The sequence below is a fragment of the Oryx dammah genome, unplaced genomic scaffold (assembly GCF_014754425.2).
Source record: "Oryx dammah isolate SB20612 unplaced genomic scaffold, SCBI_Odam_1.1 HiC_scaffold_24, whole genome shotgun sequence".
Classification (NCBI taxonomy): Eukaryota; Metazoa; Chordata; class Mammalia; order Artiodactyla; family Bovidae; genus Oryx; species Oryx dammah.
This window is the reverse complement of record NW_024070208.1, coordinates 14,784,791-14,812,755: the sequence shown is the minus strand read 5'-3', so window position 1 is coordinate 14,812,755 and position 27,965 is coordinate 14,784,791. Positions and strand designations below refer to the sequence as shown.

The following is a 27,965-nucleotide window of genomic DNA, read 5'->3' as shown; positions in this document are numbered from 1 at the left end:
GGGGGCAGGTCCAAAGATCCCCTCTGCAAATTGTCAAATGTGTGGAAAACCCAAAGTCCTTAAGAACTGCCCAGGCCTTCCTTTCAGATGTAGACCTTGAGGGTGGCTAAATCTAGCCCTGGTTCCAAGGCCACAGATTCCCCGACTTTCCCCCATTACATAATTGAGTCCCCCCACCCTACCCATCCCCCTGAGGAGCTATCTTGACACCTTTTCTCACTGGAAGATGCACGGGACATAAGGTTGAACAAAGACATTTATTTGTAAAAGCAATTCCCAATGGAGCAGAGACTGTCTCCATAGAAAGTAAAGCAGTGATCATGGGGGGTCCACATGCAGACATTAGTGAAACCCAGGGCGAATCCAGACAGACAGCACTGCTGCAGACACCAGAAAGCTCCCCATCCTGCCAACTGCAAAGCAAAATGTCCTTTCCGCTCAAGAACACGGATGTACCGAGATGTCCTGTGAGAAAGCAATTTGGTCTGACGTCCACGATGAAGTGATCAGGGAACAGCTGAGGGAGCCTTTGTTTGTTTGTTTCTTCCTCTTCTGGGTGACTTGTCGGCTTCCCACAGATACCCGGCTAAAAGCTGAAGTGGTCCTCCACCCTCCAGCGGGAGGGGGCAGTGTCAAACCCCCAGGGCCGGCTCACATGCCCATTCTGATGCTCTGAATGATCTGGAAGATAGCTGGACGAGGAAAACAAAACAGTCGGCTCAGATACCCGACAGCACACAGCTGGAAACCCAACCCCACCGCCAGCCCCGCTTTGCTGACCCGGGGCCCGGGCCTGTTAGCACACAGCTGATTAGAGATTTCCTAACAAGGAGTTAAGTTAACAAGAGGTCAGTGAACTTCTTTAAAAAGGCAGTCTTGCTCTGTCTGCTGATGGATGCCGCGGGGATTTATGGATAACTCCTGCTAATTCTACCGAGAGTGAAGGCCAGCAAGCCCTCAGATGCTGAGAGATTTGCACCCCCCTCCCCCGTCCCCAGGAGGTTCTGATGCTGCTGGGGAGCAGGGCTTGCGTGCAGGCGGGGCGCTCGTTTAACAGGTCATCGACGCTGCCTCTTCCCAAGGGCTGTGACCTGGAAAAGAAGCTGCCCTTGAACAGGAAGGAAGGCCAGGTGCTGGGAGCAGACACGCAGAGCTGGGCCCCCCGGCTGCTGATAACCTTTCGATACAAGTGCATCTTCAGGCGGCCTGGAACTTTCTGAAATTCAACTTGAAATACACCAAGAGCCACACTGATTTATTCAGGGCGCTGTCCTCACTAAGTGGGACGAACTCCTTCCTGATAAACCGAAGGGGTGGGTAGCCTGAATGTCCAACCAACAATTCCTGGGGCCCATCCCCTCCTTATTTGGGTTAGAGCTGATTGGATAGTTCCCAGTCTGGTTTGGTCGAAAGGGTTTAAATGTGTCCCAGGAGAGGAAGGTCCAACTTCTTTTTCACATCTTTCCCAGATGGAAAATATACAATATGGGTCCATCGTGGTGAAGACAATCACGATGATAACGGCAATGAACATGTACGGAATGATTTTTTTTTTTTTTTTTGAGGAGCGTCTGGGTACCATGTAATCATCTGTAAACACAGAACAAGCAGAGCTCATTTCAGGGGCTTACCCCGTCTCTCCTTCATAAAGTCTTCCTCGAATCGACCCAGGAACAGTGCATCCTAAGTAACCCCTCAAAAAACAAAGTGTTTGATTTTATCATCTAACTTTTGTGAGCATATACCATGGGCTGGGCACTGTGTTTGGGGATCCAAAGATAATTCACAGGGGCTCTTTCTTGGACAGCTAGATTTGAAGGGTAGATTAAGTACGAATGAAGTTGGGTGTTGGTTTTTTTTTTTTTTTTTACGATTTTTTGTTTTTGATGTGGACTATTTTTAAAGTCTTTATTGAATCTTGTTAAAGTATTGTTTCCGTTTTATGTTTTGGTTTTTTGGCCAAGAGGCACATGGGATCTTTGCTGCCTGAATAGGGATGGAACCCCCAGCTCCTGCAATGGAAGGCATAATCTTAACCACTGGACTGCCAGGGAAGTCCCTGTATGGGACTTTAGTTTATGGTTTTTCATAAACTAAAAAAAAAAAAATCACTGTGTACATCATCATGACTTTCCTAAATTGGATATACACCCAATGTGATTTAATATTAGGTTTTCATGAATGTTCAGTGTGACCTTATAAAAAGTGATAACTGATAAGGCTCTGCTGTAATATTGTTACAGCGGATGCACAGTGTTTGATCTGATCCCCAAACACCTCCAGTCAACTATCCATCTTGGGCTCCCTTTTATGCTTCTCAGTGGTTATTTGGGCTCAAGGATTCTTGTGTCTGGTCACATCTCTGGTGTTACTACACCAGTCTGCAGTGGGTCCTCTTCTATTATTATGAGCTGCAGACTAAGTCGAAAACAAAGACTGTTAGAACTACGTGTATAACTAGAGTCAATCGGTTGTATGTGAAGGTTGGACTCTTTTCTAGATAAAGGAGTTAATCCAACAAGTCATGATATTTAACCCTGGCTGTGCTCAGAGGTTTTCTTGGCTTATTCTGATTTTGGGGTGACTTTTGACAGGAGAAGTTGCTAGATGGATGAGGAAGTACTCACCCAGATGTATAAGCTTGCTGGAATACGGATGTTTCCGTCTTCCTCTAGCAAAGCTAACAAGGAATAAAAATTAAATAAACATTCTGTGTTCTGGCTTCACATAGGAGTCCTAGGAGGCAGCTGTATATTCAAGCACATTAGGAAAAAAATATTTTCATCCACCATGCCTCAGGCTTTGTTCTTGGGATAGGGAAAATATCCCTAATTTGGACAAATGGGATTAACTTTAGAAGAGAGTGTTAAGGTTGGAGGGAACTGGGATTGACTCTCTGCTCTTCACTGACCAGCCGTGTGACTGCATGAATAATTTAACCTCTTCATGCTCGTCTCCTCTGCTGTGAAATGAGGACCATGTTGCTTGCTGCATTAATATAGGGATTAAACATATGATATAGATGAGGCTCCTCACATATCAAGGTTTTAGTGCATGGGAGCTATTGGAATTACTAGTCACTATTACTACAATGATGGTTGTGGCTTCTCTAGGTATGCCCATGAAGACCAGAGCTCAAGAGGTATTTACCATCTGCCAGAGTATGAATCTTTGGAATTCACAACATAGTTTTGAGCCCTAATTTCTCTAATTTATAAAACTGTAGATAATATGTACTCCAAAGAATTGCAAGGAATGAATATGATGACGTAAGTAAAAGATGCTCAAAATGTTGTTGCTCTGTGAGATTTATTCTTAGACAACAAATCGTTATCAGCAGTATGTAGGTCAGTGACTATCGGAAGCAGTCTGTGTCTTAGTCCATCAGATCCCATTTAAGTTATTCCATGATTTTGAAAGTGCTGGGTAATGATAAAACCACTCAGTTCTTTTTAAGGAACTGCTGCAAATTTCTCTTAAGAATCTCAAACAAAGTTTGCTTTGTTTGAGTAGCAACACTTATATTAAAATTTACCTATTTCTGTGTCTGCTTTAAAAACTAAGGAAAGGTCATTCTTGACCCTTATTGAATCCATGAATTAACATGTAAAATCTGATGGTCTTTAATATGTTTACAGGTGACCCTTTAAAATCGAAGCCTCTTGGAGAAATTACTTTGAATAAAGTCTACTTTAAGTTCAGCATTTGCCTCCACTGTTAAGATAATGGAGAGATGGTTGTATTTTATGATTTTTTTTTCAGTTGCATCAAGGTCTTTAAAAAGGCTTTACCATCTTATACCAATTATATTAACTGTACTTCTGTGTGCACTCCAGTAATGACCCGCCGTGCAATCCAGGCCTCCCCAGTGCTGATTTTCCGAGGCGGTGAACGGGAAGGGAGCCAAGAGTGGGTTCCAAGTGGGAAAGGAAGTGGGGAGTCTAGACCCTGACAAGTTAATAACTTAACAGTGGGTGAACAAAGCAGACAAAACAGTTGAGCGGGCTGCAGGAAAGGGGCCATGGAGTCAGCAGGAGGAGAATGCCAAGAACGGGAGGGGTGGCGGGCATTGGAGGTCAGGGCATCCGGCCCCGGGAAGGCCACAGAGGTTCAGAAAAATCCAGGCCAGAGCGGGAACTCCAGAATCTGAGAGCCTCCATGCTCTCCCATCTGTTTAGGATCCTGGTTCTTGTTAACCTCGGCTGGCTCCATCTCTTTTATTCAACTGTTCCCTTTCAATGAAGTTCTTAGGGTTTAACATGTGAGAAGCACTGGCAACTCAAAAATCAAACAAACCAGGACACTCCTCTTGACTCCACATCTCCCATCCACAGATACCCTCCTCTTTATAACCATTTCCAAAAAGCTGTCTATAGTCCTCACTTTATCCATTTCCTTACCTTCGATTTCTCATTCCACTGCACTCTAGCTTCTGCTCTCTTCAACTCCATTGAAATAGCTCTTGCTAAAACCACAAATGGCCTTCCAAGTCACCTAATCCACAAGCATCCTTCAGCCGCCTCTGGCCATATACCCCTCTTCACCGTTGCTGAGCGCTCCCTGGGGGAAACTCTCCCTCGGCTTCTGTGACACACGATTCTCTGGGTTTCCAGTCTTCTTCCTTCTCTCTACTCTTTTCACTAAACCTGGTGTACGGGGGTCACCCTGACTCTTCCTGCCCAGCCAGCAAGAATGCTGAAGTTCCCCACTGTGTATTCTGGCTTTCCTCTCTTCATTACACTCCTTCTCCCGGGTGATCTCATCAATGGCAGCTTAGCTTTCAATGACTCACCAAGATGTGCTGTCAGCCCCGACCTCTCCTAGGAGCTCCAGACCCACGCCTTCCACCATCTAATTGTTACCTGCACACAGGTGGCTCAAAGGCTCATCGAACACAAGAGGAACGCCTCACGGTCTCTTCCCACTGCCAAGCTTGGCATCCTTCCCCTCCATCTTGCACGTAAACCCAAAGCACCAGAGTTATTCTTGGACATGTCTAGTTGATGACTGAGACCTGTGGGCATTACCTAATAATCTTGTGATTCTGTGTCTTTCATTCATCCTTCCAGAAACCGCCCTAGTCCAAGTTACCATCATCTTTCCCCTGATTGCTGAGACAATCTCTAGCTGGTTTGCTCCTCTTCAATCCTTTCTCCATACTGTAGCTAGAATTATTCCTGATAAAAATAAGTAAGATAATGCCATCCTTGAGTTCCTAGCATACCAGAAGCTTTGTATTGCCCAGTAAGTGAGATCACACCATCCTTGGGTTCCTAGCGTTTCAGAAGCTCTCTATTGCCGAATCCTTTGCAAAGCCTTCATGACGAGCATTTCCTGGCTCCGGGCATCTTGTCCATACTCACCTTCTCCATTCTCTTCCTCCTTTATGGCACATCTTCCTGTTTTCAGGGGCTCCCTGATCTCACGATCGGACTTCTAAACATGCCATTCTTTCCATCTGAAATACTTTCCCCATCCTACCCTATTGCCTAGTTTTACTTCATAATTCAAAAGTTATTTCTCCAGAGAGGCTGACTTTGACCATCTGGAGCAAGAGTTCTCTAACTTGTGTATCACAGTGTCCTGAACGTGTCTGAAAACAGGTGCTGGACCCCATCCCTAGAGTTTCTAATCCAGTGGGTCTGTGGTGGGAACTGAGAATGTATATTTCTAACAAGTTCCTCGGTGATGCTGAGGCTGATGGTCCGGGGACCATGCTTGGAGAGCCACTTACCCAAAGCACACCATCTCTTTGCATCACAGGCACACTTTGTTTTATTGCCTTTTTTTAAAAAAAATTGTGGCAATCCAGTATGGCTGAAGTCTAAGGGTGCCATTTTTCCAACAGCATTTGCTCATTTTTTTTCTCTGTGTCACATTTTGATAATTCTCACATTTCAAACTTTTTCATTATTATTATGCTAGCTATGGTGATCTGTGATCAGTAATCTTTGATATTACTGTTACAAAAAAGATTGTGGCTTGCAGAAAGGCTCAGATGATGGTTAGTGTTTTTCATCAATAAAAAAATATATTTTTAAATTAACATATATACACTTTTAAAAGATATAATGTTATTGGATTCTTATTAAGCTATAGTATAGTGCAAATATAACTTTTATATGCACTGGGAAACCAAAAAACTCATGTGACTTGTTTTATTGAGATATTCACTTTACTTGCAGTGGCCTGGACCCAAACCTGCAATATCTCTGAGGTCTGCTGGTACATGCTTTCACAGCCCTACGTGCCTTTCCTTCAAACATATTCATGGCTGAAATTTTACACATTTCAGCATAATTATTTGACTGACTCATCCTTCTTCCCCACTTGACCACAGGCTCTAGGACAGCAGGGATGATTTTGTTCCCAGATCAACCCCTGGGTCTAAGCTCAGCACCAGGAACATAGTAGGTCCTCAGTACAAATTTATTGAAGGACCGAAAGATGAAAAATTGTGAACAGCGTGGAGGAAAATGCATTTAAAAACTTCAATTGATTGCTCTGCCAACCAAAAGAATCAGCATCATATGGAAACCCTGAGATTCAATTGGTCCAAGAGCTTAGTCCTTGAGGGGAAGTCAAGTCATAAGAACATAAACTTCCTTAAGGCTGGGGGCTGTGCCAGTCCAATGCACTCGCCTCCTGGGGACTGTCTGACCCCAGATAACTGCAAGTGGCTGAAGCACACAGGCATGACACAAGTAGATCCTCTAGGAGACTGTCAGAACGCTGGGACCCTACCAGACAACGGGGGCTTCCAAAAATGATGTTTATTGAAAGTAAGTGGTTGACAACAAGAGACATCAAGGAAGTTGCTGAGAAGCAGGATCAAGAGAGGCCAGAGGGAATCCCCTTTAGGAGGATAAGCCAGCTTCAGAAATCACACAACTTTTATTCTTTTTCATTTAAAAAATTTAGAAAATCAAAGCACCGGCAGGAAAAGTATGGGTCCCACAAAAGACAAGCAGAAATGTTAGAAGACAAGACATCATGAGGTGGTTCTTTCTTTGAAAGAATCAGCACAAAGAAGGTCAAAGGCAAGATGCCATTTCCCAGTGGCTTCTCCAGAGATGGAGAAGAGGGGAAAGAGAGGGAAGCCTGGGACAGGTGAGGGCGGGAGGATGATGTTAGAAGAAGGGATCATATTAGCAAAGAATGGGATGCTCGCTCTCTGGAGTCAAATGGCAGACAGTAGAAGCATTCTTCTGAGAAGGAACCCATAAAGAAACCCAGAGGACCCAAAGGGCATGGGGAAGAAGGAAGCATAGACAAGGGAGGTGTGAAGATCACCTTGAGGGAGCCAATGGGTGATGAGACATCTTTTTTCCAGACTGTTCATCTCAGATCCTGAGGCAGGAGTTCCAGAGCAGACGCACGTCCTCAAGCTTTCCTTTGTGGTGAAACAGAAGGGGTTCTCCGGGGCGGCTCAGCTCCTCAAACACCCCACTTTCCAGTCTTGGGGCTGTGACACCCTCTGGGTATCACGATTTCAAAATAGTTCAGGCAGTCTCCAGGAAAGGCCAGTGTTTATGTGGTCAACCTGCAAACATGGTGAATTCAAATCTATCCTGAAGCAACTGTCCAGGAAAGAGCAAGGTGACAGAGAAGCCTGGTGGCCCAGTCAAGAAACAGCCCATGGCTGGGTCAGGGCTTTACCCACCTGGGAGCAAACCCAGACAGCCTGTCCAAATGGAACTCTGTACTGTGCACCTTTTCTGGCAGGGAAAGTAAGAGATGTTTCGACAGGAGTTTTTTTCAATACCTGGTCATATGCTAAATGCCTGAAGTTGGTGGAAAACTTCCTCCATGGTCGTTTGGGAGACATGGTAAGAGAAAAGGATGTAGGGTGATGAAAGCAGATGGGTTTGGAGTTTAGGTTCGGGAACTAGCTCTCTTTTTAGCTATGGGATGCTGGCTGATTTCTTCTATGGACCTGTTTTGTGATTCGGAGAAATGAGTACCAAAGCTTCTTTGTAGGCACTGTGTGATAAGAAAAGAAACCATAAATGGAGGGCCTGGCATTATAGTAAGTACTCAAGAAACAGTAGTCAAAATAGTTATATGAATAGATCCTGCTCACCCCATGGGCTAGTCTTCAAAGAGTTCTTTCTGGAAGGAGAGAAGAGGCTCTAGCTCTAGCTGCCCCTGCAGAGATGACACCACTGACTTCTGGCTGGCAAACCGTGAGCTCTACCTGTCCAGGTAGGAGCTGGGTCTCCTGACTTCCCCAATATCACAGAGTTGTGCTCCCCCAATACAAATTTTCTCACCTTCACCAGAGTCACAGCGTTACCTTTCTTTCCTTGTAAACATTCAGAAACTTGGTTTGAACCTTGCCAGGAGTGTTGAGAGACGGCGATGAAGGGCATCATCAAAATGACAGAACAACAAGCATTTGTAAAACCACCACCGGGACTCAACTAAACACGGTGCACACACGGCCTCATTTAATAATCCCCAGGATTCATTTTCATGAGGATCCTAGGAGTTTTCAGATAGAATCATCGCTTTTAACAGTGGGAGAACTGAGGCTTAGAGTGGGTATAGATGTGAGTAGCTCTGACAAGGCCACAGATTTAGTCAATGGCAGAGCCATGTTTTCAACCCAAGGAGGCTGGCCCTGGAGCTGGCACATGTGGGACTTGGTCCTTTTGCTCGTCCACACCATCCTTAACAGAACAACCAGTCCCAGCGAGGGAAGGGGAATTGGCCCTTCAAGAAACGGAGAGGCATATCCATAAAGGGAGACTGCTGGACCCCCTGAAACAAGGCTGGGAAGACAGGAGACTTCAAGCCCAGCCAAGAACATCTCAGGGAATCACTCTTCCTCTCTGTTCTGAATAGGGTGTCCTGAGAAAAAGGTCCTGCCCATGATACATTATCCGTACTCCATTCCACCCCAGCAGGCAGAGTGCCTGCAGGAGACAGGAGAAGAGTACAGTCTGTTAACTGCCGGACAAAGGGAACGTTCCTGTCCAGAAACAGCGCAGCTACTCATGACTGATGGTGCAGGCTCTGTGGGAAAGGCATTAACTCTGTAATCACAGAGGCCAGCGCTGGGCCAGACATAATTCCCCATGTGATGGGCAAAGAGGGTCCAGATGTGCATTCCCTCTGGGGATGAAAAAAAAATCAGAATATCCAGCAACACAGGAGGTATCCCCTAAACACACACACACACAGACATGCACATAGTCAGACATGCACACACATACACACAAAACAGGCAGACACATACAAACCCACAGAGACACACACATAAACCCACAGAGACACACAAACACATATATGCAAATACACAGAGACACATAAACACACATAGACAAGCACACAGAGACACACACAAGCACATATACACGAACACACATACAGACATGTGCAAATATACACAGACACAGACATAAACACACACAGAGACATAAACACATACACATACATAACACAGGATCTCACTGAAGATCCTGCCTCAGTGAGAAGAGCTTTTCTTTCACTTGTTTCCCTTTAAGATTTGAACAAAGAGGTCTACTGCTTAAAAAAAAAAAAAAAACTGGAAAGAAAGAAAAGGCTAAAACCAGGAGTCTAGACATTTTGTTCCCCAAATATACTTATTTTTTTCTGATTATACAAGTAATATATGCTCATTGACAAAATTGGAAAATATAGAAAATTAGGAAGGAAATAAGTCACTGGTTAATCCTATTACCCTGGAGGTTTCCCTTTGATGGGGGATATAAACTCATCAGTTTCAAGAAAATCCAGGCTTCAAGAACCACGAAAATGCGCATAATCTCTAATTAGGAAGTGAGTATCAGGTTCAGCCAGAGAGAGAGAGAGAGAGAAATGAAATTGAAATGAGGGACAGATGAGAGAGAATTAGTCTAAGGGAAGGAAGCAGGGCTGGCTGGTGTGTAAGTTTCCTTCTGAGAGTCGTAAGCACGATGGGGGTAAAATGGTGGCTCCAGAGACCTGGCTGAAAGCTCAGTGAGGGGAGAGGACAGACTCTGCTCTTAGCTTGCTGCTTCCTGCCCACATCCAAGGACACGCCAGAGCCCCGGAGAGGTGAACGACAACACAGGGTCCCAAGAAACATGGAAGCACCGACTAAACTACCCAACTGTCTGGTCAGCTAGCCTGTGAGGAAAAAGACCTTTTTCCCAGGTCCAGGTGAAACTTACAGTTCAAGAGGACAGTCAAAAATGCTGAAGACAGTAATGCTTATGGAAAGATCCTATGTATATAAAAAACAAAAGACTGAAAAGGGATAAAAAAGTGCTGAAGACAGGGCCTTCCCTGGTGGTCCAGTGGTTGAGAATCTGCCTTGCAGTGCAGGGGACACGGGTTTGATCCCTGGTGGGGGAACACAGGCAGCTAAGCCTGTGCACCACAACTGCCGAGCCCACACGACGCAATGAAAGGTCCCGAATGACGCCACTAAGACAGAGAAAGCAAGCAAGCAAGCAAACAACTCCATGTACAATTGCGTCAAAAACATAAATGTTGATGTTTCGGCATAAACTTAGCAAAAGATGTGCGGAACTTGTACACTAGAAACTACTGTAAAACTGCTGAAGACGGTCGTCCAGTGAACCCTGTAGAACAGACGTCAGGGCTGATCACCCTACCATCACTGCTGTGTTCAGGTCAGACGTTACTGACCCATGGCAGCACACTCCCCACCGAGCTCCGGGGCGGCTCGGAACCCTCCTCCACAAGGCTCTTGAAAGAGCCCAAGACAAAAGGGAGCGGGAAACCCAGGGGCAAGAACTGTGGGCATGAACGGTGTATGGACTCCGTCAATGGTCCAGGGAAGCACCCGCAGACAGCAAGTGTCTGGAGCAGATAGCGCTCGGTGTATCTTTATGACAGCATCTCTGCCGCCTCAGACAGACATTCCGGGTCACGCTTGTCTCTGAGTCTCAAGATAAAGACAGAAGCTATCAGACAGCTCCCTAAAGAGGCAGGGTTTTGAAAACAGGGGACTGAGAGTCGGGATGAGCTGCTTATCTGGAAAGAGGACCCCTGGCCTGCAGAAATGGAAGATTTTTTTTTTTTTTAATAAAAATGGGAGAGAATAAAACAGCCGAGTCTCTAAGAGAGCGGTGTTGAAAGTCTTGGGACTTCAATGTCAATCTAAGGGTCTAGGAAATCAAACAAAGACAAATGCAACCCAGTTAAAAAGGCCCCAGAAAAAATTTCGGGTCAAGACCTGAACAAGAAAAGTTTCTGGCCTGTTTGAAATAATCATCTGAAGGGACTCAGAAGAGGGATGTGACTAAGAGACAGGTTATAGATTTCTGATGGAAGGTATATAATATTAACAACAGTAAGGCTAGTTTCCAAACTAAGTCTGACCAAGTAAGACAAGGCCCTGAGATGGCCTCTGTGGACAATTCCGTGTCTCAGAAGAACACGCTGTTCCCCTGAGCTTTTGTATCTCACAAGGGAAACTTTTTTTTTTTTTAATAACAAAACAGTGGTGTATTTCGGTTGCTTTAAGAAAATAAAAACCCAGGGTCAGGAAGATCCCCTGGAGGAGGAAATGGCAACCCACTCCAGTATTCCTGCCTGGAAATCCCCATGGATGGTGGAGCCTGGCAGGCTATAGTCCGCGGGATTGCAAAGAGTCAGACACGACTAAGCGAGTGAGCACACACACAAGCAAAGGGATGAAACTCACTGGTTACTTCTGATATTCAACTTCAAATTACAAACCCCTATGCACTCATTTCGGCCTGCCTGTGGGTGGTTCCTTTTTCCTGTCTGGGTCTGTCTGAAAGGCTCTGATGCTTTCTTGTGGGAACATAAGTCTCACACACTGGGAGTGTGATCACCGAGACAGCGTCCCCTCCTCCTTGGAGTGAAGAGGTGGGGTCTACAGCTCTCTGGAAGGTTCAGACCACCGTGAGTGGCTGCGTCTGCCAAGCAGAAGCACAGCCTGGGAGGATGGGTGTAGGGGCTGATGGGAGATTAAGCCCCCCTGGCACGTAAGTCCCGTCCATGGTACCTCTACTTCCCATGAGGGTGATGGGGACAGAGGTGGTAGTGGCTGAGGCCGCAGGTTTCACGCATGCTGTGGGCCAGCGCGTATGTCCCTGGAGCCGTTCAGCGCCTGGACAACCTCCAGCAGGGCTCTTCCTACCCCTGTTTAATCCATAAGGAAATCAATACAGAGAGAGTGAGGAACTGGTCCAAGGGTTTTCAGCAGATACCTAGTGAACCCAGGCTCTGAACCCACATCTGGCAGCGCCCCAAACTAACCTCCCCTCGGAAGCCTCTTATCCTTTTACGGCCAGTTGGTCAGTTTTCAAAGAAGTGTCTTGCCGGAGAGATCTTTTGCAATCCTGGAAAGTGGACATTTCCTTCCTCTGAAGTGAGGTGTGCTAGATAACATCCTCTGACTGGTTACAACCATGGATCCGGGCTGGACGGGACCCCGGGGGCCTCCCTGGTGAGGAGTGGGCATTCCCTGGGCTCCAGGGGTCTCTCTGAGTGCCTGTGCTTTGTGGCCTCCTGACTCCCCCGGGTCCTCTCCCGTCCTTATCATCTGGCTCTTGTCAGTGCCCAGCGCTGGTGGCACGAAAGGCATGTGTGGAGAATGAGGAAGGCCGCAGGGAAGAAGCTGAGGAGGAAGGGGTCAAGAGTGTGCTGTGACATGTCACTCCCCATGATGAGGGGTCCCAGCACCTCCTGGAGGTTTGTTAACTTGTTTTCCCACATAAAATGGACTAAGGGTGACCAGCAAGCGAGCATTTGCTTAAGTGTCAACATTTTTACCAGTCTTCATTCTTTCCCAGAAGATACTAGGAAAACAGATAAAACAGGCAATGCTTATGACGTGCCTGACCTGAGTATTGATTTACCCTGGTACACTGACAGTATTTCTGTGACTTTTTAAATTGAAGTACAGTTGATTTACAACGTTTCAGGTGTACAGCAAAGTGATTCATTGATACAAACATACATGTGTGTGTATATAAGTCACTTCAGTCCTGTCCGACTCCTAGTGACCCTATGGACGGTCACCTACCAGGCTCCTCTGCCCATGGGATTCTCCAGGCAAGCAAGAATACTAGAGTGGTCTGCCATATAGCAAAGTGATTCAGTGATACAAACATACACATATATAATTTTTCAGATTCTTTTCCACTATATGTTATTATAAAGATGTTGAATATAGTTTCCCATGCTATATAGTAGGTCTTTGTTGTTTATCTTTTATGTATAGTAATATCTGTTAATCCCTAATTCTTAATTTACCTCTTCCCCCTCCCCCCACCCCCCTTTGGTAGCCATAAGTTTGTTTTCTATGTGACATTATTCCTAAAAAGAGCCCTTTGCCCAACCATCAATCAGAAAAGTGGGTTAACAGAGTAAGGTAATGAAAATAAGAGAATCAGATCACCTTTTTCCTCTCTGTATAAAAATCTAGGGACTTCCCTGGTGGTCCAGTGGTTAAGAATTTGCCTTCTAATGTAGGGCACTTGGATTGGATACTTGGTCGGGGAACTGGGAGCCCATATGCCTTGGGGCAACTAAGCCCGCAAAACTACTGAGTCCTCTCGCCACAGCTAGAGAAGCCTGTGCGTGCAATGAAGAGCCTGCATAGCCAAAAAAAAATTTTACAAAATATGAATAACTAATTATACGAACTCAGAGAGGGAGAATGACCTTAATATCCCCGGGACTTGGTGAAAGGGAACTTAAGGTTGGCCTACGGTATATCCTGTTCACGGGAAAGGGAGCTGCTGGACAGGGACAGGAAGCGCCGTGTCTGCAGAGGTATGGAAATCCCACCGGAAAGTCCGGTGTATTTTGTGTGGGCATGACAGGCCAGGCGGGGGTGAGAGGGCTGCTGCGCGCATCACAGACGGACAGCAGGACGTGGGATGTGATGGGTCTTTATTACATTGCGCTACAATGGATAAAGTATGATAAAGACGGTAAAGTACCTGCCTGCAACGCAGGAGACCCGAGTTCGACCCCTGGGTTGGGAAGATCCCCTGGAAGAGGGCATGGTAACCCACTCCTGTATTCTTGCCTGGAGAATCCCATGGACAGAGGAGCCCGGCGGGCTACAGTCCATGGGGTAGCAAAGAGTCGAACACGACTGAGCGACTAACACTTTCGCTTTCACAAAACTGAACAGAGGCGAGAGAGAGCAGTGATGAGGGCCTTCAGTCATCCAGGCACCGAGTCTGCTCATGACATAAAGCCAAGGAACTGATGATAAAGGGAAGGGCTAGATCTGAGGAAATTGCATTTTTTTTAAATTTAATTTTATTGTTAATTGGAGGATAATTACTTTACCATGTTGTGTTGGTTTCTGCCACACATCAACATGAATCAGCCATAGGTATGCATATGTCCCCTCCCTCGAATTCTTTTAAACGTAGAGAAAAGGTAGGTAAATCACGGAATCACTTAGCTGTGAGGCAGAAATTAACACAACGTTGTAAAATCAACTCTAATAAAATCAAGGAGAAAAAAGGTAGGCAGGAGCCTATGGCCTGTGACTCTGGAACGTGAGGAACTTGGAGGGAAAGTGAGAGCTGCAAGAGGAACTGAATCGTGACTAATCCCAGAGAGACGGCAACAGGGATGGAGCTAAAGCAGCTATTGTGTTTCTCATGACATGTTTGGTTTAGAAAAGGACACAGACAAAGATAGAAGGAACGGCACAGCACCAAGGACGAACTGAGAAGAGTGATACATTTCTGTGAGAACAGCGCTTAGGCCTGAAATGAAGCTTGCGGAAAAAAAAAAAAAAAAAAGCTAAAGTTGGCAAAAGAAATTTGAAAAGAAAAATTTTAAAGGGACATTATTTTTAGCTATGATTAAAAAAGGGATGAGGTTCTTTGCTTGGATCACAACAGCATGTTAACAGAGAATGAAGTTAAGATGACCCAACTCCCTGTTCACTGTCTAGCCTTTCCATAGAAGCCAGTGGTCTTAACTAGGAAGAGGTAAAGAAGCATCCTTATAGAACTTCCCTGGCAGTCCAGTGGTTAAGACTCTGTGCTTTCAATGCATAGGGCGTAGGTTCGATCCCTGGCTGGGGAACTAAGATCTGGTGTACCATGTGGCATGGCCAAAGTATTTTAAAAAAATAAACAGGCATCCTTAGAAGAGCCCCAGGCGGTATGTCCTCTTAACTATTTTAAGTCCAAATCTCCAGGCCCTACAGGCTCCCATTTCAGGCCCCTGCACAAACCAACAAACAGGACAGCAGAGACAAGGTACTTGATCCTTGAAAAAACTAATGGAAACTGGGAAGTTTCCAGAAGATTACTGCCAGCAAACATCCCAATGTACTCACGCAGGAGGGGGACATAGAGCTCCTACTATGTGAACCAATAAGCCTGGCAAAATGTTAACTAAGATGTAGTTTAAAGAAGGTTTTTAATCCTTTTGAGAAGGATGGGTATTGAAAACTAGCACGGGTTGGAGAAAAATAAGCCAGACTATTGGCTTGCCCTCTCCCGCCTATGGGCTTCCCTGATGGCTCATTGGGTAAAGAATTGGCGTATAGTGCAGGAGACTTGGGTTCGATCCCTGGGTCAGGAAGATCCCCTGGAGGAGGGCATGGCAACACACTCCAGTATTCTTGCCTAGAGAACCCCATGGACAGAGGAGCCTGGTGGGCTACAGTCCATGGAGTCGCAAGAGTCAGGCATGACTGAGCGACTAAGCCTGAACACTCCCCTACGTGCTACCTAAGGGCACAGGCCAGAAAGGGCTCCAGTTACTGTGTATCTTAAAGCAAAAAAAGCAAAAAAAAAAAAAAACCAAAACCCACCCCAGCTCTGTATCTATTTAGTCCCTAACAACACAGGCTGTATGGTGGCCAACTCTGAGAGCCCTGTGGCTGGGCTTTGGCCATTCTTGAGCCTGGTGTATTATCTCAGGGCTCCAAGTCTTTGACACACGGTGCTCTCTCATGCTGATTAACCTTCCCTTTGTCTGGCTGTTTGTCCTTCAAAACTCAGCTCAAATGGCAGCTCCTCTGGGAAAATGTCTCTTCTGCTCAGCATGATTTAGAAGCCTTGCTACACAATCTGATTCCCATGTTGGAATCCTAGTACCCAATGTGATGGAGGCAGAAGGTAGGGATTTGGGGGGGTGCTTAGGTCCTGAGGGTGGAGGTCTCATAAATGGGATTTGTTGTTTCATTTGGTTTCTCAGTCATGTCTGACTCTTTTGAGACCTCCATGAACTGCAACCCTCCAGGCTCCTCTGTCCTTGGGATTTCCCAGGCAAGAATACTGGAGTGGGTTGCCATTTCCTCCTCAAGGGGATCTACCTGACCTAGAGATCGAACCTGGGTCTCCTGCTTTGGCAGGTGGGTTCTTATCACTGAGCAGTAGGGAAGCCCCATAAATGGGATCAGTGCTCTTGAAAAGGACACCCCACTGAGCTCCCAAGCCTCATCTGCCATGTGAGGATGTCATGTGAGGAGGATACAGGGAGAAGTCTGTGTTTGGGCACAGGGCCCTCACCTGACTATGTTGGTACCCTATTCTGACTTCCAGTCTCCTGAACCATGAGCAATAAAATTTTGCCATTTCTAAGCCACCCAGTCCACCGTGTTTTGCTAAAGCAGCCCGAACGGACTCAGTCCCTTATCCGCGCTTGCCAAGCCCTCTGAGCGCTCTGCTATCACAGTGCTCATCCCCTGGGCTACAACAGACAGCTTCCTTATCTGCCTACCCACGGCCTGCTGCCTCCTGGAGGAGTTTCTATTTCCAGAGCCTGTGCAGTGCCAGGCACACTGGGGACCCTCAAGTTACTGGGATTGCTTGGAGGAGTTTTGCTGAGAGGTTCAAATCAACCTGAGGGGATTTGTCTCTAATCATGTTCTGTGGGCTTCTCCAAGGCTAGACTTTTATCAGTGACTTGGAGGAATAATATTTTTTCAAGAAACCATAAAGTTGGGAGAAAAAGATAATTAGATAAAAGGCTCAAGGTTCAATCTTTGTTTGACTATAAAACCTGAAAACATAGATAAGTTTTTATATAGATGGATTTTTCTTCTTGATTTTTTCTGTGGCATGCTAACAGCATGTGTTTTTCCTTTTTTGGTTTGTTTTGCTTTGGGGAGAAAATCAGAGGCAGATCATGTGAGGCAACGTATCACAGATGACTGTATAGGCGGCACTGAGCGAAATGCTGCATCGGTGCACTGTATTCCATGCAATTTTTCGCCAGTGCTCTGAACTATGCATTGCTAACGCAGGTCAACACACTGAATATATCATGTAGTGCCACTGACTGTATGGTACATTATCACATAGTATCAGTAAGCCATTTATTATAGATGTTCTTCTATGCTTCCAGACTTTCTGGCTACTCTGTAGAAAAATGGCTTATAGCCAACAATGAAATTATAATAGAAATGTTCGCGAAGCTTTATGCATGCAGGCTTGCAGTGTCTAATTCTTTGCGATCCCATAGACTAGCCCACCAGGTTCCTCTGCTCATGGGATTTCCCAGGTAAGAATACTGGAGTGAGTTGTCATTTTCTCCTCCAGAGGATCTTCCCCACCCAGGGACTGAACCTGGGTGTCCTGCATTATCGGCAGATTCTTTACCGCTGAGCCGCCAGGGAAGGCATGTGTTCTAATGTGAGTATAAGTACCGTTCTCTGAACTTGCCACCTTCTGGCATCAGGTGATTGTACCGTGAGGCTTAGGTCCAAGGTTCCGTTCTCCCCCAAATCTCTGCAGAACTTCTCTCAAGGCATAAGGCCTCTCTCTCTTTCTGGAACATGAATTTATCTCAGGCAGATCGGTGCTCCACTTTCTGTTCCAAATGCCCCTTTTTAGGTCAGGTCTTCAGAGAAAGCTTTAACTGAACTCTGAAGTGTAGCCAGCCAATTTAATTGCTCAGTGTAATCACTTTATGATTATGATTTGATAACATATCAGTTCTGTCTCTATTCCTATTTGGTTTGCTGGAACGAAAACGAAATCAAAACCCATTATGAGGAAGGCTTCAGGCAGCGATTAACTTGAATCCCAGACCAACATATTTTTGGCATATTTACCTTGCGGATAAAACATGTGTTTTTATGGGACAGAGGAGATCATGGGATAGTAAGGACAGGGAGAAACCCATACCTGAGCCGCAGACAACAAAAACGAACAGCGCCAACAGCCATGGTCCCACAGGATATTTCTCTTCTTGCGGCCTCTGAAAGTGAGTGGGAGAAGGTAAGATGAAGTTCATTCATTCAAGAAACATTTACCGAGCACAGCTAGACACTGTCCTAGCGGCTGGGGACCCGTCGGTGAACGAGACAGACCCAGTCTTAATGCCAGTGGGCAGACCTAGATGAAAGGGAAAGTGTTAGTTGCTCAGTCGTGTCCAACTCTTTTGCAACCCCACAGACTGTAGCCCGCCAGGCACCTCTGTCCACGGAATTCTCCAGGCAAGAATACTGGGGTGGGTAGCCATTGCCTTCTCCAGGGGGTCTGCCAGGCCCAGGGATTGAATCTGCGTTGCCCACGTTGTGAGCAGGTTCTTTACTGTCTGAGCCACCAGAGATCTAGATGAACAAAGTCAATTTAAAGGATCAAGACTGGTTTGGAAAAACTCATCAACAACCTTATTTACATGGCTGGATGGCATCACGGACTCGATGGACGTGAGTCTGAGTGAACTCCGGGAGTTGGTGATGGACAGGGAGGCCTGGCGTGCTGCGATTCATGGGTCGCAAAGAGTCGGACACGACTGAGCGACTGAACTGAACTGAACTGAACTCAATGAACTTGGTAGTTCTTAAATATTCTGGAGACAGATGAGGTATAATACATAAATCATTACAGTGATTTGGGAGCCAAAAATGCCATTACTAATCATTGTTTCTGTTGGCTGAAAGCACACTTCATACCAGGCACTCTAGGAAGCAGCCGATATTTACCATTTCCAGCGCTCACAACTCTACACGAAGTCAGTCTTACTATCCCCCTTCTGTAGCTGAGAAACTGAGGCTCAGGCTTTGTTAACTTCAGCAAGAGCTGGGATTCAAGTTTAAATTTGCCTCATTATAGAGCCAGGGGGTTTGCCTCCAGCAGACTCCCCTTGAATTCCCGCATCTGTGGCTTCCAAGCTGGGTCACGAAGCACAGCCATTTTCTCAAAACTTTCCAAGTGCCAGGACTTCCCCCGAGATCAAGTGGGTAAGACTCTACCCTTCAAAGCATGGGTGCTTGTAAGCTCAGTCGTGTCTGACTCTTTGCAACCCTGTGGACTGTAGCCCGGCAGGCTCCTTTGTCCATGGGATTCTCCAGGCAAGAATACTGCAGCGGGTTGCCATTTCCTCCTCCAGGGGATCTTCCCGACTCAGGGGTAGAATCCGGGCCTCCTGTGTCTCCTGCACTGGCAGGTGGATTCTTTACCACTGTGCCACCTGGGAAGCACGGGTTCTATCTCTGGTTGGGGAATTGAGATCCATGTGTCTCGTGGTGCGGCCAAAAAAATAAAGAGAACTCTTTAAAAAATAAAAAATGGTTTAAAAAAGAAAAAATTTTTAAGTGCTAAAAACCTGGAAAGTCACTGCAGTGCAAATTCAGGGAACAGTAGACAGCAACCACGTATGGAGGTGAGAGGAGCAGCATTTTGTAATAAATCTCCTAATTCTTAGTGAAGCTGACTCTTTGGAGAAATCTCTACTTCTCTGGGAAGCACAAGGGGCCTGTGGTTCCCACACAGATAAGTCCTGTGAACCTCTTGCTCATCTCAAACCTAAAGAACAGGAAGTCCCTCTGCAACCCCTCTGGGTCTGTGTGCTGGTAGGGCTTGGTCCTTACAATCCAATCAATCAATGGAAAACCAATATTTTCTGAGAGAGGCATCTGAAAGTGGAGAATTTCTCAAATGCTAAGGGAGAAGGTAGAGTGAAAAAAAGAAAGAACTCAGTAAATATTTCCTCATTGGCATGAGCCGAAAATAGGCTGTAGTCAACACAGGTTAAAAAAACAACAACTTATTTTTATCATAGATAAGGCAACAATTCCCTGGTTCTCAGCTTACTTGTTCCATTCTTAGAGAACCTTCTCTCTTCTACTTCTGTTGAGCTCACTTGGCACTTATATCACCAAGTACTTTTTCTATATAGCACTTAGCATGATTTGTATGACAATGTTTATTCTTGTGATGCTTTATTTAATGTCTGTCTCTCCACTAGACTATAAGCCCCACAAGGGCAGGCACTGGGCCTCTTTCATGTAAAAGGGCATACCAATGCCTGATCCAGAACTTAAATATAGTAGATGCTTGATAAATGTTCATCAAAGAATGAATAAGCATGCAAGATTCACTAAATATGACATCTTAGGTCACCTAGGGGCTTCCCTGGTGGCTCAGACGGGGTAAAAAATCCACCTGCAATGCAGGAGACCCAGGTTCAATCCCTGGGTCAGGAAGATCCCTTGGAGAAGGGAATGGCTACCCATTCTAGTATTCTTGCCTGGGAAATCCCACGGACAGAGGCGCCTGGAGGGCTAGACCAGAGAGTTGCAAAGAGCTGGACATGACTGAGCGACTAACACTTTCACTTTCACTACTCTATAGGTCACCTAAAGAAGGATCTAGAAAAGATATTGGCTCTTTTATTAATTCTTCCAAATTGGTGATAGGGTTATTCCAGGATTTCTCTTACTAGAGAAGTATAGATTAATGTCAGGGGCAGATAGAATCTGACTAAGGATTAAAACAACTCACTTCTCTGACTTTGAGAAACTTGTATCTACCAACACTTGTATGATGGCAAATCACACTGAAAGGGGATAGACGGTTTCTTTTGACTAGAACAAGGACAAAATCAGTCAAATAACTGCACAGAATAACTCTTTAATCAGCGTTTTCACTGTGTCATTCTTTGGCACTTGAGACCAAGTCAAGATGAGAGCAAATAAATAGTTACTTGAACAGAGTGTAACATTTACCCCTCCCCTATTCACCAACTTCCTAATCATTTGTCCCAGTTGACCAGAAACAAATTCTGTTGCTGTCATCCCACTAATGCTATATTTAAAAAAAACCCATTTAGTTCTATCTCCAGCAAGTCAACAAGTGAATTCAGAAGCCTGTAAATGGGATTATTGGTCTAGGGCAGATACCAAATGGAGTCCTTTATTTTTCCTTTGAGGAAACTCCACTCAAATTATCAGGATGCAGAGCTTGGAGCATATAACACAGAAATCTTTTTGATCACATTTCATAGTGAATCAACAGTACTTTGGGACTTTCAGAGCTCAAGAACAACTTGGTTGGTCATAATACCTATATATATATATATATATTTTTTTTAAACTCGAGTACAGTTACTTTACAATGTTCTGTTAGTTTCTGCTGTACAGCAAAGTGAATCAACCACGTGTGTGTGTGTGTGTGTGTGTGTGTGTGTATCCTCTTCCTTGGATTTCCTTGCCAGTTCCCGTGCTATACAGCCTGTTCTCATTAGTTATCTATTTTATGCATGAAAGTGAAAGTATTAGTCTCTCAGTAGCGTTTGGCTCCTCTGGCCATGGGATTCTCCAGGCAAGAATACTGGAGTGGGTTGCCATTCCCTCCTCCAGGGGATCTTCCCGACCCAGGGATCAAACCTAGGTCTCCTGCATTGCAGGAAGATTCTTTACTGTCTGAGTCACCAGGGAAGCCCACAGTAGTGTGTATGTATCAATCTCAATTTCCCAATCCATCCCATTCCCCTCTCTTCTATTGGTATCCATATGTTTGTTCTCTGTATGTGTTTCTATTTCTGCTTTGCAAATAAGTTCATCTATACTGTTTTTCTAGATTTGAATTCCTGGTGGTCCAGCTGTTAAGACTCCATGCTGCCAGTGCAAGGGACATGGGTTCGATCTTGGGTAGCAGAACTAGGATCCCACACGACTTGCAGCACAGGGGAAAAAACAAACAAACCCCTCTATCCCAATATATCCTTTTCTGAGAGCTTTGAGTTACTTCATTTTGGGAAACATTGCCCAGCACAAATCTGTCAGGACAATTCACCTAAGCCTGAATCTACTGCTGGGAAAGGTTTTTTTTTTTTGTTTGTTTTTGTTTTTTACAAAAGCAGTAGAATCATGCAAATGACATGATTCATTTCCAGCAGGAGTTTGACAGTCTGTGGGCCCCAAAATGGCCTCCCTGGAGGCTCAGACAGTAAAGAATCTGCCTGCAATGCAGGAGACCCGAGTTCAATCCCTGGTTCAAGAAGATCCCCTGGAGAAGGAAATGGAAACCACTCCAGCATTCTTGCCTGGAGAATCCCATGGACAGAGGAGCCTGGCGGGCTACAGTCCATGGGGTCACAAGAGTTGGACAGGACTAAGCGACTAACACTTTCACTTTGTTGGAGGATGTATTTCCCTGTGATAAGACACAGCAGGGGAACTCTGAGATGTAAATTGCCCCTTTATTCTGAAGAAGTTACTACTGTAATTATGAAATGATCATCCCATTACTCTGTTATCTGGGAGAACAATATTGATTCACCCCATAGCTGTACGCCAATAATGAAATACCTGCCTACAATTAAAGAAATTTATTTCTAAATGACTAGTCTGGACTTTCCTTTAGAATCTGTTTGTGTGTCTGCATTTCATTCTGAACAAGTTACCCCATGCAAGTTACTTCTTTCTAAGTATAATCATGTTTGATCTGTAATTAGGAAAATGAGATTTAGGATTCAAAGTGTTTCATTTCATTTTGTTGTTTTTTTTTTAAAGAGAATTTCATTTTTCTTTTTGGATGCTGATCCATGTACAATAAAGTTAACCAAAAAAGCCTTTCTAACCAAGGGAAAATAAACATACCTTGTGGCTTGGTTTGGAAATCTTTCATTACAAAGTTAGTAGGACCATTTAAATACCCTCATAGGCTCCAGGCACTTTTGAAGGGCCCACTCTATGGTATATCAGAACCTATTAAAAATCTACTCACACCACACATTAAACATTATTTGAAAATATTTCTGAAAGTTGAATTGAGTTGAACTGCAGTCAAGTTGACTACATTTCTTAGATATTTAAACAGTTTTTTCTCCAGCTGTTCCATTGTCTTTTCTTACTTTGGAGACAGTCTTTTTTTTTTTTCAGGTCCCAATTGTTCTCGAGTGGTCTTAAAAAGCTCCAGGTGGCAGATGCTGACTTTACCAAGCCTAACAGATAACACAGACTTCCCTGGTGGCTCAGTGGTAAAGAATCCGCTTGCTGGGTCAGGAAGATCCCATGGAGAAGGGAATGATTACCCACTCTGGTATTCTTGCCTGGGAAGTTCCATGGACAGAGGAGCCTGGGGGAATACAGTCCATGGGGTTGTGAAAGAGTGGACCTGACTGAGCGACCTAACAACAACAAATGGATGACACAGCTCTGCAAAAAGTTTCTGTTTTGTTATTACATTTGCAGTCAGATAAGTTGTCAACTGGAGAGAATTAACAAGTGAAGTCTGATTTTTTTTTTTTTTTTTAGTTTATTAAAAAGAACCACACAGCTAGAAATTTTCAGTAAATTAACTAGCCTGTATGATATCCTTGGAAGACCTGATCTTCTAGGGAAATAAACCCTGAATGCTTTAATATCCTTAAAAATTGTTTTCCAGCATCAGTTTGGACAGTAAGATTTTTTTTCCTGAGTAAAAATAAGAAAAACACAGATCTATGTGAAAAATAGTTCCAAATCAATGGCATGTTGCCATTTTGCTGCCCAACTACTCAATGATCTAGCTTCCAAATGAGGAAATTTCCAGCACTACTTAAGCCTGTAGCTGTGCTGCGCTTAGTTGCTTCAGTCGTGTCTGACTCTTTTCGACCCCGTGATGTGTAGCCTGCCAGGCTCCTCTGTCCATGGGGATTCTCCAGGCAAGAATACTGGAGTGGGTTGTCATGCCCTTCTCCAGGGGATCTTTCCAACCCAGGGACCAAACCCGGATCTCCCGCATTGCGGGCGGACTCTTGACTGTCTGAGCCACCAGGGAAGCCTACATAAGCCTGTAGCTGTGTATAAAGATCCAGCTTTGATCCTAAGGCTTCTCTGACATAGTACTGCTTGGTTCTGCGAGAATTCTAGTCTAGTGATTGCAAATCTAGCTTTTTGCTTAGTGAATCAAACCAGCATTGTGTCTTGGCTAAAAGCAATCGCCTCATCAAGTCAGAAGACTCTTCCAGCCAAACTCCAAGTTTCAGCTAAACTTCCACTGAAGTGTCTGAGATAATATTGATAGATTCCAAGTGTCTTTGCTCATGCACTTGGAGACAAACACCATCCAACAACTCATCTGAGGCCTGCCACTGAATGTCCAGAAATACAGGCCTGGCAATTTCTGCTGAAGATCATTTGCTTTACTGAAAACAAATGAACACCACACACACACACACACACACACACACACCTGTGCATAAGGCACAGATTTTACTTAAAGATTGTTATAAAGCTTTAATCTACATTTTTGGAGGTGTACAATGCCTGGCAATAAACTAGGCTCTAAAATTCTGGAACATACTATCAAGATGAACCTGAATTCACAGAATGAATAAGAGGAATGCTGCTTTTAGAATCTGGCCAACAAGCCCCTGGAGAAAAGGCAAAGAAGGAAGATGGAAGGAAATTCAGGTTGAATCGCACTTTGAATTCCCAATGTACACAAGGAGAGCATTACAGAACGCAGGAAAGAAAACCTTACCAGGGTGTGTTTGTTGGGGAGGGCGGGCAGGGGTGAAGCCTAGGAGGGAGAGATGGCAAACGCCTCCCTTTACCCATTCATTCATTCATTCATTCATTCAACAAACGATCTCGCATCTAATAGGTTCCCGTCCCTTGTGTCAAGCGGTGGGTTTAACTCTTCCCTTAAGGATGTGACTTTGATCTTTCCCAGAGACAAAGACTCAGTTCAGGAGGCCCTTCTGTGCCTCCGTGGCAGCCACTCCCAGAGGGGCCACGGCCAACCAGGGCCCTCTCCGCCCACGCGAGGCCAAGTCCGCGCCCCGGCCGTGGGGGAGCCCATTCCTCAGCGTCCCCGAGTGCCGGACCCCGCGGGAGGGGCGGCCCGGGGCGCGGAGGAGGCGGGGTGGGGGGCAGCCCCGCGCCCGCAGCCCTACGCCCGCCCCGCCCCGGCCCGGCCCCGCGCCGCTCGGTCCACGCCGCCCCCGCCTTACCAGGGTTTTGGCTACGTTCCCCCTCTGGGTGATGTTTTTGCTGTGCTTCTCGTTGGCCATCCGGATCCGCTGTTTGGCCACCATGGCTCGGGCGCCAGGAAACGCTCTCGACTCCCACCTGCAAGGATGCCCCCCGCGTGAGCCCCCAGACCTGGCCGAGCTCGTCCCGCCCGCCCCGGGCGCTGCAGGTGGCAAGGCGCGGCCCCCGAGCCCCGGGCACCCCGCTCCCCAACCCCCAACGAGCTGGCTCCAGAGAGAGGCCAGAGCCCGGACGGAAGTAATCTTTCATCTCAGGAAACCCTCTCCTACTTCCTCGCCATCCTTCCGGTCCCCCCAGCTTCCTAACCAGCGCAGCCCCGAGGCTGGCGCTGCTGCGCGTCCTCTGCGCACCCGGCGGCCGGAGCGCAGCGCGCCGAGCGGCTCCGGTCGGGGGACCCCGGGGGAGTCGGGATCCAGCGGCCGAACGCGGCGAGGCCCAGGGTTCAGGCGGCCGCGGGCTTTGTGAGCTCACAGCGGGCGGGGGCTCCCCGGCCCGGGACCCACCGAGGCCCTGGGGAAGGGGTTGGGGCGGCTGCGCTTCGAGCCGGGGTCGCGCAGTCTCCCCGGCACCGCTGCCCGCTGGCCGAGGGCAGGGTTGGAGGCGGGGGCCCGCGGTCTTCAAGAGACAAGTTGAACCAGGGAGGACGGGGCTGGGCCCGCGCTTCTGGGGGACCGTGGGAAGGAGCCTCCCCTTCGGGGGTCTGGGGAAGGGCTTGCGCAGGGACGGGCGCCGCAGGAGCTCTCTGAAGTGCTGAAGAAAGGACCGGATCTTCCCGAGGGTGGAGAGAAGGGGATGTGAGGATGGAGCGGAGAGAGGCCTTCGTGCCTGGGCGGTTACGGGGTTACTCGCAAGACGGACAGCGCCGCATCTGAGTGAAACGTGGAGGAAAGACTTAGGCTTGCTGCCCAGGCGGAGTTTGGTGGTCACCGCCCGGAGTGGGTACCTTGGACCACCCAGGGCAACTTGGTTCTCCTCTAGAGAATTCCGCCCCCCCAACCCCCCACCCCCGGTCCAGGGGCATCTGAACTGGAGGCTTCCCTGTGGCTCAAGGGTACAAATGGAACGTTCCTGTCTCACAACCGTTGGTACCAGGCCCTACAGACTGTCTAGTGTGGGAACGGGCGGGGGAGGGGGAAGGGGGATGGGGGGATGGGAAGAGGGGTCCAGTCCTTCACTTTCCCACTTGCTGGATGGATTGGAGTTAGCCCCTAGAAGACCAGAAGAGGGGAAGCCTCAGCCTGGAGGTTCTGGGGCTGGGGGGAGTGGTGGGAAGAAGTTAGACCAGCTTTGGCTCGTGCACCCCAGTCCTTCCTCTGGGACATCTGTGACTGGGTTTCCACCGGGTTCTATGCCGTGAGACTCCCCTGTATCCAGGGGAGGAGAGGGAGGGCGCCGTCTGGCCCTTTGTGCCCTCGTAACTGGCAGGGGCTCCTCGGCTGAGCTCAATCTCATGCCTCTTCCCATTTCTCGTCAATCAAATGATAATATGGACTGTTTAGGGGCAGCTTTGGGTAACCTAGAAGCCGGAAGTTATCTAGCATCACTAATAAAATCTGGTCATTCTTTTTCTACTCTGAAGATGAGTTAAGTTTCCAAACTAGTTTCCATTGGCTTAACCATTACCACCACCACCATTACGTGACCACATGCTGCGCTTTTAATACCAATTGAGTTCTTTCTTTTTAAAAATTTAATTTTTATTGAGTATAGTTGCCAGCTGATGCAAAGAGCTGGCTTATTGGAAAAGACCCTGATGCTGGGAAAGACTGACGGCAGGAGTAGAAGGGGGCGACAGAGGATGAGATGGTTGGATGGTACCACTGAATCAATGGACATGAGTCTGAACAAACTCCGGCAGATAGTGAAGGACAGGGACGCCTGGCGTGCTGCAGTCCGTGGGGTCCCAGAGTTGAACATGACTTAGCCACTGAACAACAACAGCTGCTTTGCAATATTGTGTTCATTTCTACTACCCAGCAAAATGAATCAGCTGTATGTATACATACAGCCCCTCCCTTTTGGGTTTCCTTCCCACTGAGGTCACCACAGAGCTCTGAGTAGAGTTCCCCGAGCACCGAGTAGGCTCTCATTAGTTCCCCGTTTTATTCATAGTATCAGTAGTTCATATGTGTCGATTCCAAGCTCAAGCTCACAGTTCCTCCCACTCCCTCCCACACCAAGTTTCCCCCTTGGTGTCCATTCGTTTCTTCTCTATGTGTGTGTCTGTTTCTGTTTTGCAAATAAGATTCTTGGTGGGGAAGGGTGAGAGGCCTTCTGCCCCTCAGTCACACTTGCTGGATTTGGCTGTGTGTGAGGCCCAGGGCCAGCCTCTCCGTGACTCGCCTTCCTCCGATCTTGTCCACATACCTGGAGAGGCAGGGCCCCGCCTGAGCTGGCACAGGCCTGGCTCCACGAAGCATGAAGGGAAAGATGCAGACAGAGGTGGTTTTCCATCTGGGCCTGCGAGCAGAAAAGCGTTCCTCAGGGTTAGAGATCTGCCTTCCATCAGGCTCAGGTGTGCTGCCTGGCTTAGGAAAATAATTGGGTTTTGACCCGTGACTCCTGCTTGATATGGGGCTTCCCAGGTGGTGCTAGTGGGAATGCACCCACCTGCCAACGCAAGAGATGTGGATTCAGTTCCATGGGCGGGAAGATCCCCTGGAGCAGGGCATGGCAACCCACTCCAGTGTTCCTGCCTGGAGAATCCCATGGACAGAGAGAGGAGCCTGGCGGGCCACAGTCCAGGGGGTCACAAAGAGTGGGA

The 27,965-nt window shown here is 46.7% G+C and overlaps 1 protein-coding gene and 1 long non-coding RNA gene across 3 annotated transcripts in view; one reads left to right on the top strand and one right to left on the bottom strand.

Annotated features, from left to right (window-relative positions):
• The window catches only part of LOC120883194, a 66,581-nt gene that overhangs the window by 17,428 nt on the left and 21,188 nt on the right, over positions 1-27,965 (top strand). The gene's annotated exons all lie outside the window — the stretch shown is intronic.
• On the bottom strand, positions 239-25,489 carry SERP2 (stress associated endoplasmic reticulum protein family member 2). 2 transcript variants are annotated; one of them, XR_005725707.1, is made up of 4 exons: positions 25,162-25,489; positions 18,120-18,192; positions 7,294-7,543; positions 239-692 (listed from the first exon to the last, which is right to left on the bottom strand). XR_005725707.1 is itself a non-coding variant. In XM_040267204.1 (3 exons), the coding sequence occupies exons 1-3, from the start codon at positions 25,243-25,245 to the stop codon at positions 652-654; spliced, it is 198 nt and encodes a 65-aa protein (XP_040123138.1). In that variant the 5' UTR covers positions 25,246-25,480; the 3' UTR covers positions 239-651. The 2 variants fall into 2 exon arrangements, 1 of the variants encoding a protein (XP_040123138.1); XM_040267204.1 differs by lacking the exon at positions 7,294-7,543 and having other exon boundaries at positions 25,162-25,480.